Genomic DNA, 16,020 nt, shown 5'->3' on the forward strand with positions numbered 1-16,020 from the left:
AATACCTTCATGTCAACTACTGTATCATCATCTTCACTAGCAGGCTTCCATCTTTTGTTCTGAATGGGTGCACTTTCATCTTGAGGAGGGTCAATGCGTTTGAAAGATAAAGGCAGGGACCGCACATCAAATGACTGTGATCGCATAAACCTGCGAGGTATACTTCTTCTTGTCTGTAAAGTAAAACAAAAACAACAACCACAGGAAGTCAGTGCCTATTAAAATGAAATACCAATATTAACAAACAAACAAACAAAAAAAAAACAAAAAAATACTGTAGAAATCTGTCCCATTTAATGTCCAAGAACCCATTGTTTTTGACAGAATATTTGCATTTTAAAAACAGTTGCACAGGGATGAGATACACATTTTAAAATGTAAAATGAAGAATTCTTTTTGTAGTTGGAAAATTTATACCAGTAATTTTTTAGCATTTTAGATCAAAATCAGTTCACCGAGTTTACTGTTTGTAGGTAATATCTGTTTTGAAGTCTGTGACTTTCGGTAACTTATTTAGGACAGCCCTGAAAGTAAGCAGCAGAGGACGTAACTGGTCAATCTTAAATATTCTTAGCTTGTATTGAAAACCAAATTGTATTACCAAAGTCTGCATAACATAATAAGAAGGTACAATCTTATGGATCTGTTGTTTTAAATGTTAATAGGATTTTATACATCTATACCAAAAAGCACCAATGTCACAATTGTTGAAACAGATTAATATTCAAAATAAAATTTAAAAAACATTTCACATATCCATAACTGATCATCTACAACTTAGTTTGAAGGTTATATGAGAGTACTGTTTTAGAATCACAGCAATTTGAAACTATAGATTCATTAAGTTCTATACTTGATATGTTAATGACAAATTATCTTTCTAATACTTGGTAAAATGTCTTGTTCCAATATAATCAAGGTTGTATTATGAAAATGGTGTGGTGACCATTAGTATACAACTAAGCACCTTTTAAAATAAACCAATTACAGTAATTAATGTGTAATAGAATTGATGACACAAGAATAAAGTTACTTACAACTGGAGTGTCGTCATCGTCTGTGACTTTTGGCAACTTATTCAGGACAGGAGCACTGAATAATTTGGTCATACTTCCTGGTACGTGATCATTAATCTGAAAAACATTTAAGCATTCAAACTAGGAGATCAGAGGCCTAATTGTACTCTAGCTTGATAGTGTACTAAACCACCACTAACTGGGTTATTTTTTTCTTCTTCTTTTTCCCCCCACACAGAAAGTTAATTTGTATTGGATTATCCCCCTTTTTTATATCCCATCATCCCAAATGACAATGGTGTACTTAGCTGGGTGAAATGGAACATCAGCTGACAAATCTAAATAATATTAGTCAAATCCCACCACAACTGGACAAGTTATTATTCATATATCATCAGTAGAATATTTAAGTCACAAGCAATTCAACCAGTGAATATTTTTATAAATCTTTTTTTTTGTCTTTTACCCGAGCTATTTTTCAAGTTATTTTCATACAGCATTACTATATAAATAGTTAAACATCTAAGGCAAGACACAAATCTCTTGAAATACGGAAACATTACCGTAGCTACTTCTTGATCAAAGATTTCCAAGAAGCCGTCATCTACATCACCCTCAGTGCTGGTCAATGGCGACATTTTCAGCTGGACAGGACTTGTGGAACCAAATGTTGGTAAGGGCGTATCATCAATCTGAAAGTTATTTTAGAAAAAAATTATAATAATAAAAAATGAAAAAGGTTTAACTTAAGGGAAAACAAAAATCACTATTCTAGCTAATTACAACCTTGATGGGTTTTTTCTTTCTTTATTTATTTAATTTTGTTTTTTGCAAACAGAATTTTCAGTCACAACAGACAATAATACAGACATTATATTAATGTTAAGTCAAGTTAAATATTTTGTATTATGACAAGTGCGGTGTTATGTTTTACATCTACTACTGAAATATCTGTAGCTGCTTTAGACCTTCATGAAGAAATTGTTTTTGCTTATGGTTAGTACTCAAAACAAATACAAATTATTTTACCAGACACACTTATTTGATTAAAATCATTATTTTCTTCTTTAACAACCAACTTCTAAAATAGTTTAATATTTAAAAAATAAAATTAGTTGGAAGGGTGTATCAGGGAATGAGGCAATTGTTAAGTAGAAATGTTTGGCATGAGGGAATTACTCTGAATCAAAGATAAAAAAAACTACTGGCTAAAAAAAAAAAGAGAGAGGGAAAAATAAAAAAGTCTCCACTGAAGGCTATTATTCATCTTCTGACTACTGCAGATGATATATCTCATACAGATTGTACACTGTTTTCAGTACATTCCCCAGTTCATATTTCCCACCATTTTGCACACATCACTCACCAGAAATAATAAGAGTACTACAGCAAATAGATTAATCGAGAGTATGGCAGCTTTAGTGTTTTGTTTTTCAATGGAAAACACCTGAGAATTTTTAGTTAAAAAAGTGGTTTTCGGCAAGTATTTTCACTTGACAACAATGATGGAACATTACAATAATTTTCAGGAATCAATAGCTGATTGTGACAGCTAATTTGATCATATAAATTTGACTGGTTTACCAACAACGAAAATCACAAAAAATTTTGATATGAATCGTAGTTCTGGTCAGAAAAGCAGTTATTGGGTAAAATAGACATAAATACTGCACATCAGGCCACAAATGCCTGGAAGTAAATGAAACTTTTTAATTTTTTGCCTAATTTTAACTCATAAAAATAATACTTACCGATTCAAACTTTATTTTATATATTTATAAAAAGTTTAAGTAAAAATATTTGAGTACAAGTTATAAATTTGTACCCCTCAACGTGGTTTTTGACAAAAATTAATCCAGTAGACAGAGGGTTAATTAGAAGCTATGCATTCTTAGCACTTTACCCACATACATAATGGCAACAAACCTGATCTTTGATATACCTATCATGAAACACTGGCAGAAATGAGATCCCCCCCCCCCCCAATATTCTTGTACAAATATAAATCAAGGTAAGAAAAATACTTACTGATGAACTAAATGTTTCTGAAAATGATCTCTTCTTAGATGGAGATTTAACAGGGGAGTATTTCTGAGGTGAGCATGTGTCTTCACTAATTATTTTTGGGCGTCTCGGCGGGACACTAGCAGGGACAGCAAAGCGAAAACGTTCATCCTGTAAGTGAAAAAGGCTAAGACATTTAACATTAGATTCCTATTTTTGTTCACCAAACTCAAATGTATTTGCTAATTGCATTTTGCCATTTCAGTCAAAAGATTAACAAAATCTCATATTGGGCATTTCCACGTGACTCACGTTACATTTTTTGCCCACTTTTCAAAACGATATCTTGGTATATCTGCTACAATTGTATATTTAAAGATTGCAATTGTTGTATGCATGAACCTATTTGCATAAAGTATTAAATAATATCAACAAAAACTAACATGATTATGTAATTAATATTTTAATTACATCTAATTATCACACGACTCACGTTACACAAAAAGGAAAGTGCCAGAAATGACCATAACACTCTTCAAAATTCTCCTCAAACTATAAATGACAGGAATGAATTAATATCTTTAATTCATTAACAACTAAACAGGCAATTAGATAGCATAGAAAGTGAATTACATTTTATTCCATATATATCACGTTACCGTGACTCGCATTACATATTCCTATGACTAACAAAGTACACTTCAGCTCACAGATATGATGTATTTCTAACTTTTAATTGTTGTAAAACTGAAGTTTGGTTATGGGAGAGTGTCCTTGACCAAACTTCTTATATTAACCCTTCAATGTCTGAATATTAGAAGTCATTTTCTGCCCGAAATTTGGATCTGTGAATTGAATCAAATTTGTTTACCATCTTCTAGGAATTTAAAATATAAACCCTTATTCTTGCAAAAGGTTAATAGTTTTGCAAGAAGCCTTAAAGAAGACATTAATGTCTTGCATACATTCAACTCCAAACTGAAGCTTTTTTGGAAAGTTAATGAGTTAGAAACCTTGATACCCAAAATCTCTACAGTGGTTTACAGTGAATAGTTGCTTCAAAGTTTTTATTAATTTGTTTGGAGTGTAAAATTAAATATTTCATCAGGTTTAGCTGGCCATTTCCAGTTTTTGCCAGTAGGTATATGCACTTTCCCAAAGACAGGACAGTACATACCAGAGTCTTTGATAAATTAGTTGTGGAGCTGGTCGGGAAAGAAAAACCAATGGGTCAACCAAGGTGGTTTGATCCTATGATCAAATTTCTTCTAATAAGCTGTTTCAAAGCAAAATGTTAAGTTAAGTTAGCATGTATGCAGGCTTGTCTGTTTCGGTGCATGTTCTGAAATGGTCTGTTATTTACCGTACATTGGTCAAAATATGAAGAGTTACACAGCCCCACTGTTTTCCTTAATTTTCCTTTCTTCTAGTTAAACTTTGTTTACATAGTTTCTAAGTATTAATTACAGTATTATTTTAGTTGAACTTGGTGTTTGTGGATGATGTTGGATAAAAATATTTTGTTTAGGTCTGCTGAATGAGCATGTGGTTTCATAAACAAACAGGAAGTGAGACTGATTCTGGGAAAAATTATAGCACTGACCTCTTTGATAAATCTCTGAAACTAATTTAAAGGCTATCTTGATTAGAAAAATTAAAAGAAAACCATAACATTCAGTAAAAACATTGTTTTGTTTTTTTGGTGACTTGCATTACAGATATTCCCATTCTTAATGTTGTATCAGAGAATGGAAACACAGTCCTGTTGTTGGTGTCTTTTTCTTAAGTAAGGACAGGAGATGCAGATATACCATTGGCAGTTTCATTCTACCAGGGGTTTCAGTGTGGTAAGAAACTTTTTTGTGACTCGCGTTACAGTGTTTTTAATGCTGGGTTAAAGAAAGAAAGAAAGAAATGTTTTATTTAATGACGTACTCAACACATTTTATTTACGGTTATATGGCATCAGGCATATGGTTAAGGACCACACAGATATTGAGAGAGGAAACCCACTGTCACCACTTCATGGACTACTCTTTTCGATTAGCAGCAAGGGATCTTTTATATGCACCATCCCACAGACAGGGTAGTACATACCACGGCCTTTGATATACCAGTTGTGGTGCACTGGCTGGAACGTGAAATAGCCCAATAGGCCCACCGACGGGGATAGATCCCTGACCGATTGCGCATCGAGTGAGCGCTTTACCACTGGGCTATGTCCTGCCCCCTGCTGGCTTAAAGAGACTGCCATGAAAAAAGTAGATTAGACAATGAAGTTTTATGACCAAAAATGTGAAGGAAAAAGCGCAACAAAATTATATCAACAGTGAAATGTAGAAAGTATTTGAACATTGGGCTGTAGGGGACCAACAAAAATGTGCTACTTGGAATGAAGAAAACAAGAGCTTTCTATGTATCAAGTTTGAAAGGTGGAATTTCCATGAATGCAGTGTACAGCCATAGAAAGTAGGTGTTTTCCTGCAGCTACAACTTATTTCCTGTCAAATAAATGGCACACACAAGGGAAATTTAAAAATTAAAAAACAATTAGACCTTTTCCCTGTTGGCATGGAAATGCCCTACTTTACATTATAGTACATGTAAGTGGTAAAATGTTCTTATAATTCAGTTTACATCTTGACAATGTTTTATGGAATTTACCTCTGAGAAGTAATGATTATAGAGCCAAACTTTAGTCTATTTCCCCCATTTCAAGATCACAGACTCGTTTTACTCTATTATAACTTTATCCAGATCTACATGTTACAGGTTTGTAGATTAATCAAATTGAAATTTTAACATAGCACTGTCCTTAACCTGCCATTATGCCCCAAAAATTGGGACATTATCGACAGCATGAAAAATGTGATGCCCTAATTGGTTTCTCACTGTGCCCTTCCTATACATCCATGCTGTATATTTGCATTCTTAATTGCGAAAAATAAAACACATTTGCAATTGTCAACCTGTCTTGATGTCTTAACTTTTGTGATTAAACTGACACAATTGCTGCACAAATTCCCCCTCCACACATATACACACACACACACACACACACAAACACTTTTAAATTTGTCCCCTAACCTTGTCTCGGTCAATGTCGATACCACTGTCTTGAGAGCTGGACTCGTCTAGATCAAGCATGTGGCGGTCTTCAGAAAACAGATCCAGATCATCATCCTTCTGACACGCACACGAGTTCTCCTTGTCTTGGAAGTCAACCGGACTGTCATACCTCAACAATGGCAACTGAGGAAAAAATATGTCACGAAAAACAAAGACAGCTGCAATGGTGAACCTCAACAGCTTAAGAATAAGAGCTGGAGAATTAACAAACGTGGGTGTGTGTGTGTTCTTTCAATATGCTTATGTCCAGTTAAGGTGTAGGTATACAGAGATGCCAACCCTAGTTGGGAGTGTCACAGGAATCCAGGCCTTCAAAAATAGGAATTCCACCGCCAAAAATAGGAATGTTACCAGTGATGGCTCAGGAGCGCGTTTTTCGACATTTTGGTAAAGTCAAGTTCATGACCGTACCCAATCGGCAAACATCGGGGCTGTCCAGAAGACTGATTGCTAGACCGGTTTATTCTATATCGCCACGTTTGCTATTTGGAATCCATAAGTTTAAAGAACAAGGCAGGAAACCAATCTACGACTGTTGACGGTGAAGAGGGAAAAAGTTCCATTTCTCCAGTGTTAACAACATTTGTGCTTTTCAAAATATGATCTGACACCAAATACGCAATTTTCTTTCTAAACATCGGAATTTCGAACAAGACAATCGTAATAGTGTAATCTATACTTTAAATTTGTGATGATTCCGCCAAATTCGGAATGGTTGGCATCTCTGGGTATATCTATTCTGGACACATCACCAGTAACGGTGTCTGGGACAGATCTAGTAACTTGTGAGTATTTAAGAAAGTTTTATTGGGTGCTTTGTTATTATAGGTCTTAATTTCTTCATGCATTAACATAGGAATACAAATATTCAAATTTAGAATTTTAAAGTAAAACTTAAAATAATTCATCCTCACCTTACAACATGATAACAGCATGAGGATATATATTATAACAACATAGAAAAAAGTTTGTGATTAAAATTCCTTTTAAATTGAGTATGACCTATTTGATGAGAAACATCTTCATTCTTTGTACAATATGCAAAACAATGACTGGAAAATGATGGCAACAAATTATTTATATATATATCCCAAGTTAGAAACACAATAAGAACAAGCTATGAAGAATAAGAATTTGGATTAAAAATAAATAAAACATTTTAAAATCACCTGTGTTTGCCACATAAAATGTTAACATTAATTGCTATGTAAAATATGTCTTCAGTTTGAACTGGCACTTTCTGACAAGAATCAGATTATCTAAAAGGAAACTTACAGGAGAGGAATCAATTCTTCTAAAAGCTATGGTCTTCCTTCTAAAACAAATAAGAGAAGAAAGTAAGATGTAAATATAAACTGGAAATATAAACAGATCTAATACAGCAGTGTCAAACCATGTGTAGTCTTGTTATGTACAAGCTGTAACAACACTGCTTTTTATTTATACAGCTGACCAGCTGAAGTCATAAGACTCTCTACAAGCAGTTTAGGCCACAGCTGACTAATCACAATAGTTTACTTATGCAACACATAGAAGATTTACTGTATCTTATCTTTGCTAAGCAGTTAAGTCAGTACTTTTTGCTGTGGGTCATTCAGTGTCAAATTACCCCCCCCCCCCCCAAAAAAAAAAAAGAAGAGGAAATTTAAACCCTACCCTCTCCAATTTCAATGAAATTTGTTATATAGAATTATTTGGTCCAAAAAACCTGAAGTTCCACATTTCAATCGGACCGATGGTTTCTGAGATATGGGACATGTGACCTTGAGATGACCTTTGATAAAAAATTATAGCCTGACATGTTATCTACAAGATATAAAAAATTGGAGATGGTACATGTTTCTGTAAAAAGCAATTTCACTTTGAAATATGTTTACTTGCTGTTGTTCTATGCTCTCTGTGTATAGACTGCATGAATTTCACTATTAAATGTATATGTGTCAACACTGTAAATGTCATGAATGTTAAAGGAATGCTTAAGCAAGGCTTTTGGACTGGTTTGCATATTCAACAATATATAATGCACATTATTGCTTAATACATGTATCAACAAGTATATTATTATATTTTTTTCTTCTCTTTTTTTCCTATTTTTTTCCCCAAATTCTTTATTATCCTCAGAAAATAGGTCATGTCAGGGTTGGGGAGCCCTGAATCATCACTTTACAGTATTCTTCCTAAATATAAGTCGCACCAACACTGGGAATAGAACATTTGGCAATTGAATTAATTATGGTTCTTGGTGGGGGGGTTTTCAGACACATATGTAACAAGACTAACATACATCCAGTCATTCACACATATTTGAGGAGTCTGACTACTTAATTGATGTCATTTTTTTTAACTACTCATTTTCAACTATCCATGTTGAGTAGACTTTGGAAATTCTGATAAGATCATTTTGGCAGATACTTTTTCCATTAAAAAAATTGTTTTACCCTTGATTGTTTATACATGTAGGTGGGGCGAGGTCGGTTTGGGTTCAATCCCTGACAATGGGCCCATTGGGCCATTTCTCGCTCCAGCCAGTGCACCACGAAGTCCTGGTATATCAAAGGCTGTCATATGTGCTATCATGTCTATGGGGTGGTGCATATAAAAGATCCCTTGCTACTAGGGGTGCAACGATATAGTGAAAACCGTATTGCAATATAGTTAATATTTAAATTTAATATTTATGGGTCGTTGGTTTGTTTAATGAAAGCAGAAGGCATAAACTTTTTAATGACCTTTATTAGTTTCAGCTGTAAGGCTAAACGCATCATTATAAACATCAAACACGTCGGCGTTTCTTTGATGGTCAGTTGCTAAATAATTGTTGCACGCATTTTTCGTGCATAAAACTTAACATAGCTAGTTTGAATTAAATAAGTAACACAAAGTATATAAATCAAAATATTTGTTATATTGATTTCATTACTGACCTAAATGATTATATAAACCACATTTATTAGTAGCATAATGTTCTTCTTGGTCATTTTTATTTTTTAACACAATACTAGTCTATTAGAACACCGGTGTGATGGTATCAAACTATTTATAAATTGTCACATTCGGAAATCCTTACTATCAGGCTTTTCCATTGCTGCTCGCTTGACACGGAAATGTACGTATTGAGTCGCAATGTTTCAGCAGGTCGACCGAACCAGAGGTTATTGGCCGAAGTGTTTTGAACGATCGACTGAAGGATTCCAAGTTCAGGGAAAAACTGTAAAGTCTGATTCTAACTTGTTGGTTTATACCTTTGATGAAGATGATAGCCGTAGCCATATTCCAACGTAAATGAACAATAAATAATAATGTGTAAGTAACAAAACATTTATTTGTAATTATCATTAACTGGTTATTTTTATTGGACTTTTAACACATTTTGTTTAGAAGTTAGAACCAAGTATAACCAACCTATCACTTCGTATGCCAACAAGTAAGCCGACTACATTTGATGTGATTGTTACATTTCTTGTCATGTTACATTTCCTGTCATCACCAATTAATAAAATGATGGGGGTTTTGTTTGTTTGTTTGTTTGTTTGCCTATTTCAAATCAAATAAGATACAAGGAAAAAATAGCATGTAAAAATCATGATATGCAAAACAATACTGCGGTTCATATCGAGCTGATCAATTAATGCGGTATACTGGTATACCGGTTTATCGGTGCAGCAAGTACTACTTCCTGCTAATCGAAAAGAATATCCCATGAAGTGGCGACAGTGGGTCTCCTCCCTCAATATCTGTGTGGTCCATAACCATATGTCTGACACCATATAACCTTAAGTAAAATGTGTTGAGTGCATTGTTAAATAAAACATTTCCTTCCTTATACATGTAGGCCTATCACTAAGTGCTATAAGGCACTTTTTTCAGTTGGATTCTTTGCTGCTTAAGGTACAGCTTACTATGCTTGAAACCTTAGAAAATAAGTGTCAAATTGTGATGCAGAAGATTATATAAACACATTTAGCAATCTTGCAATAATGACTTGCTCACAAACATGACAGACTAAAAATTACAAACATTCTTACTTCATAAAAATTTTTACATACATGTAAATAAGGATGTAATTGTACACACATAACTGTGCCAGTAGGCCTACAGACCACAGATGGTAATTAATTGCTCTAGTTGTGTCGTTAAACAAAACTAACTTTTTATCAAAACAATCGAATCGGTATCATGTTTGGTTAGTGTGAATTAGAAACATAAATTGTACAATTAGTATTACATAATATTATATGTATTCTTGTATTCGGTTCACCTAGTGACGAATACGAACGCAACTACGATATAGATAGTTATTCGGTGCACTGAATATTCAAGTATATTGTTACACCCCTACTATTCAAGGGGTCACAACTTCCTTTCAATGGAGTCCCATGGCAATGCAGTTTAGCCTGTTCTAAATAATATGAGATGCTGGCACAAGATGTTTTTGATAATTAGGCAATATTTCAAAACATTAATCTTAATCTGTTGGTTGCTAGACTATATTGTTAAAAAACATTCATGACAATTACAGTTTTGACACATATACATTCCATAGTGTTTAAATACATGCAGGGCGCAATACTGCGAGTGAAATTCTGTTATGGCGATTTAAATTTGCAAAACACTAGCCTTTTGGCGAGTAGATTGTTTTTTCAGAATGAAGCTGTCACTGGAACATTTATTTCACTAATCAGTCAGACGACACATATACTAATGATCGAAACTGTAAACATACACTTCCGCATTTTGTCCTGTTTGCGGATATCACACTCGGAGCTCTCCGGCCGACTTGACGATCGAGGTGTTCGGAAAGCCTCGTGACACATCAGGGTTTTCCGATTGTAAACGAGTTTTCACAAAGCATTGGACCAATTGCTTCGCAGCCAATTTGTTTGCACCTAAAGTTAAGCTAAATGTTACATGGCGGGAATATGCTAAATAAATTTTTAATTTTTTTTCGAGAAAGTTGTTGGTAACGATAGCATATCGTGAACAAAAATAAATAAATAAATAAAATACGTCCTAGTTTCGGTAACTGTAGCCGTCGGTATACTTGTCGGAATCGCGTAACCCAATTAAAAAATGGTTTACAAAGGAAAGTAAAACAAAATAGGGCCTAACTGATGATTTGTTTCTGGATTCTTGGAAACTGATTTTTTAGGACATGCCTGGCGAGTAACAATCTCTAGCTGGCTAGTATTTTTTTTCATTCACTAGCCAGTTGGCGAGTAAATATAAAGTGCTGCTTTGCGCCCTGACATGTGCAGTATACATGTATACACAGAGAGCATAGAACAGCAGCAGGTAAACCTATTTCAATTTGAAATTGCTGACTAATGAAATATTTTCCACCTTCAATTTTTGTGTATGTTGTAGATAACATGTCAGGCTATACTTTCATCAATGGTCATCTCAAGGTTACGTGTCCCACAAGGTCACGTTCAAGGTCAAAAGGTCATCAACCTGAAGGTTACCCAAATGTCAACAAGAGTACCGGTGAGGTACATGATATGTCCATCAGGAGTTCAATGGAAAACCATATCTATATTAATAAATATGTTACGGGTATGATTCCATTCTAATTATGCGAAATTTTTGCACTGGGATGGATGAACAATTTGTTTTGGACCAACCACTATCCCAAGTTGTTCCTACATGTGGTTTGATGGTCCTGTATGCAAGATATGATCTGGACTTACTGTTATGTACAGTAGACCGTGAAAAGTAGGTCACAGTGACCTAGTAATAGTATGTGGCTCACCGCCATCCCATGTTGTTTCTACATGTGAGGTTTGATGATTCTGTATGCATCTCTATGCAAGATATGGTCTGGCCATCTTTACTGTTATGTGCAGTAGACCATGAAAAGTAGGTCATAGTGACCTAGTAATAGTATGTGACTAACCACCATCCCATGGTGTTCCTACATGTGAGGTTTGATGGTCCTGTATGCATCTGTATTCAAGATATGGTCTGGAGAAGAAACTATTTACAGACGGACAGACGTATGGACGGACGTACGAATAACGCCATACCGTAATACGACCCACCATTGATGGGCGTATAAAAACAATGCCAGATATGGATTCCTTGTGGTTTTTCCTTTCCAATGATGCTTTATTTGTCAAAATTGGACCATTAGTTGCTGAGTTATGGCATTTAATTCTGGCAGTCACACCTTTTTTTGTGAAAATAGGGAAAAAAGAAATGGCCATATCTCCGTTGATCCAATTGAGCTGAAACCTGAAATTTCGTATTTTTTTTACCAAAATAACCTTATATACCAAATTTCATTGAAATTGAAGAGGGTAGAGTTTAACCCATTGGATGATCTGACATGGAATGACCCCTGTCTGTCAGCTATTATTAACATTGCTAGTATATCACATCTCTGTCATCATTAAGGTATTGCCATAATCATAATATATTTGTAAATGTAAATAATAATAATAATAATAAAAATAAAAGATAAAAATGGCACAAAAATGGTGCCAATACTAAAAAACCAGATACAGAAGCACACTTACTTGGAAAAGGCATCAGGTGGAATGTCAACATTTCTTTTGAATACACTACTAAACCGGTGCATACTGCAAAACAAAAAGTGAACTTTTGTTATTCAACAACAATAAAACATGCAAAAACCCTAACCTTCAACAAAAGTCAACTCCCCACCAAAACATTATTGACATCAATTCTCTAAATACACTTGTACATGTGTAATGTGTAATATCACCTGTTCTTTAATCTAATGGCTTCCAGTAATAACATACATACATACCTACACACATGTATAATTACAGGCATACAGGTGTTTAAATCAAGCCATGTAAATGTGCATATTTGTAAAAAGAAAACGTGTTGACAAAGGAGAAACACTATTAGGCCTCCCACTGAGATGTGTCTACAAACACAGACCTGCCCTGTGTGTTATGTGCAACACTCAGTCATTCCAAAGTCACAGGTTACTCAATGGCCAGAATTACACAGGTGGCCAAAACAAGCCAGTCGGTTGGAACAATGAATACTGCTTTAATTTGTGCTTGTGAACACATAGCATGCATCACTGTCCAAAAACACCACAGCCAAAATTCTATTACATATCTGTGTGGGATATTTATTTTTTAATGGGAAGATTAGATGTGAAGCAGTTTGAGGAACAAGTCATTAGAGCCGGGTGGGGAAATGGAGGGTTCACATCAGCTGAAAGACAAAGGATTGTCTGCTCTCCAGGGAGAGCGATTCAGTGCTGGACAAAGGAATATCTACTGGAGGACAGGGCAAAACAACACCCCGAGACCTTAATTAGCCTAACAATGTTGGGCTGGACTCCCAGGACAGTTTAATTAAGCGAAGGTTTATAGAAACAAATCAGTTCTGCTAATCTTTAATCTTGGATGAAGTTGTTAGTTTCTCATTGGGACACAATGAATAAATGCAACAATGCTTTGATGGCCAAAAGTTAATTCATAATTGGAAAGGATGTTGGTTTAACGGCCTACATGTTTATCTTGTACGAGTTACTCAATGTAAGCAATTGCAATCAGTATATATGTGAGCAAATTAACTTTAATAAATGTGAGCAGATTAACTTTAATTTGACCAGCTTTAATTGTGCAGTGTTTTGTTAAGCCAACAGGTTTAAAAGCTAAAAGACTGGTATCAGTTTGTGTCTTGGACAGAACTTTCTGATGTTTTGTTTAAGGACACCACTAGAGCACATTGACTTATTAATCATTGGCTACTGGATGTCAAACATTGGTAATTTTGATGTCTAAATTTTTTCCATTTGTAGCAAAGGATCTTTTATATGCACCATCCCAAACTCTTTAATGAAGTCGAGAAGAATTCTGCAGAATTAACTATTTCCTCTACCATAAACTTATTCAATGTCACTGAAAGCTTTTCAATTAGCCATTACTAAACAGAAACTTAAAGCCATAGCTCGAAATCTACCCATGATCCCAGCTTCCTGTCCTGGACACAACGTTTTGGCAAACTCAAGAGGTTGTGTCCACACCATGTGTTCTCTGATGGAAGCACGCCCCACATCACCGACAGCTGAATACTAGTAGCTGTTCATATCAATACATGTTAAAAAAAAAAAAAAAAAAAAAAATCAATTAAAATTTTAATTTGGCATTTGGCAAGAATTTGCTACATAATGGTTCATAACGACACTTGCCATTTTGTTTGTTCTAAACTTCTATTTAATCATTAAATTTAAGAACATACCTCAATGTCAAAACCTTACAAAGGAAGAAGCCTTCTTTTTAAAACCATATTTAAAGAAATATGTTGAAAATATCTACTGGCCCTTAATAAATTTCAAGACTAGCAATTAAAACATTACCCCTTGTAAATATGTAATTAGATTTAATAGGATTAATCAGATCAATTTAATGTTCTGTGGTGACAAATTCTAGAGATAAAAGGGCAGCATAATGTACCCCATTTTTAACATTTTAGTCAAAAGAAAGTAAAAAAAAAAGGGATTCAAAACTAGATTACAATGGGGTGTAAAATAGCCTTGAGATAATTCCTCTAAAGCAAGACAGAGTACAGAGGGATGGAGGAAGATTACTGGGAAACTAAAGAAACCCAGACTGGGAAAGCTGTGAAAGTTGCCTGGAGCCCTCTGGATTATAACCAAAGCTTTTTGTGTGCACGCAGTTAATACATCATGTACATAATCTACTATTGTCATACATAAATGAAGTTGTGGATTTTCATCAGTTCTCACTAAAGAATTTAAAACAAAACACTTTGAATGACTAAAGTCTCTGTCACAATATTTTCAGTTTTCAATAGTTCCATTTAGCCTACATATATATGCTTAAAAGAAGTTTTAGTTTATGGTTCAGTGCATAAATTTTAGTTATCTCCGTAAAAATCCCATAGTATGATTCTGCCAGTCTAGTTAATATTTTGTTAAAATAATTTAAGGCAAAATAAATAAATAATATAATTTAAAAAATTAATATTAATAATTAATTTGCTTGCTTGGGTAACAAATACATGAATTCATGTTGTAGTCAAAACTTGGACTGTGAGGTGTGTTATGTAACTCAGTGGTAGATAGATTCTTGTTTGATGTGCAAGAGATCACAGGATTAATTGCCGTCATACTTTTTCCCATTCTAACTAATGTCTTCATTACCAATACATTAAAGGTATATGTGGCTTTCCTCTCTCACTAGAGATCAAGGCTCATATTTTTAAAGCTATTATAAAATCATCAGGAGCTATGACGTGTGTCACAGTGATGTCATAGCTTATGATAGGTTTATGATATTGTAGTGTCAAGATAGCTTTGAAAATATGTGCCAAGGTGTGAAAATAATCAAATATATCAGACACTAAATAGCCGTAATTTAAAAGGTGCTGAGGTGTTGACAAATATTTTCCCTTCCCTTTCAATAAAAGCTTGTTTTGTTTAACTTTGGGTAATACAAATGGAATTATTTTAACACTAACAGAAACATATTATTCAAACAATTGTAGTTTAGCATAAGCCATTTCATTTTCAAAGTTTCCCTTTTAAATTTTCTGCAATCATTTAAGGCACCAAAAATGTATGGAATTAGTGAAGCACAAAAAAACATATCAATGTTCACTAGCCGAACATCCCATACCAGCAATTGATTGCTGCTATCTCTCTACTAAATGTAACACAATGGTCAGATTTAGTATTTTTTTTATAAAGAGCTTTTAAAAATAAATCAAACATAGTTTTAATTTGGCCAGTGTAATAATGGGCCTTCTCTGATCAAAGGGAAGAGAACAAACTGGTCTCCTGGAGCTAAAATAACTATTCACTAATTCCCTGCATTGTAAAAAGGCCCTTATTGATGTAACACATTTAAGATGATAAATGGAACCA

General features: G+C 34.3%; 1 protein-coding gene across 1 annotated transcript in view; it reads right to left on the minus strand.

The window, feature by feature from the left end:
* LOC121382557 (M-phase inducer phosphatase-like) overlaps window positions 1-16,020 on the minus strand; it is a 54,662-nt gene that overhangs the window by 21,997 nt on the left and 16,645 nt on the right. Inside the window, exons 4-10 of the mRNA XM_041512016.1 lie at window positions 12,665-12,727; window positions 7,425-7,464; window positions 6,108-6,272; window positions 3,045-3,191; window positions 1,580-1,708; window positions 1,038-1,133; window positions 6-173 (exon numbers count right to left, since the gene is read on the minus strand). Coding sequence (XP_041367950.1) covers window positions 6-173; window positions 1,038-1,133; window positions 1,580-1,708; window positions 3,045-3,191; window positions 6,108-6,272; window positions 7,425-7,464; window positions 12,665-12,727 — 808 coding nt within the window. The remainder of the gene's footprint in view (window positions 1-5; window positions 174-1,037; window positions 1,134-1,579; window positions 1,709-3,044; window positions 3,192-6,107; window positions 6,273-7,424; window positions 7,465-12,664; window positions 12,728-16,020) is intronic.

The sequence above is a fragment of the Gigantopelta aegis genome, chromosome 10 (assembly GCF_016097555.1).
Source record: "Gigantopelta aegis isolate Gae_Host chromosome 10, Gae_host_genome, whole genome shotgun sequence".
In the NCBI taxonomy this organism is placed as follows: Eukaryota; Metazoa; Mollusca; class Gastropoda; order Neomphalida; family Peltospiridae; genus Gigantopelta; species Gigantopelta aegis.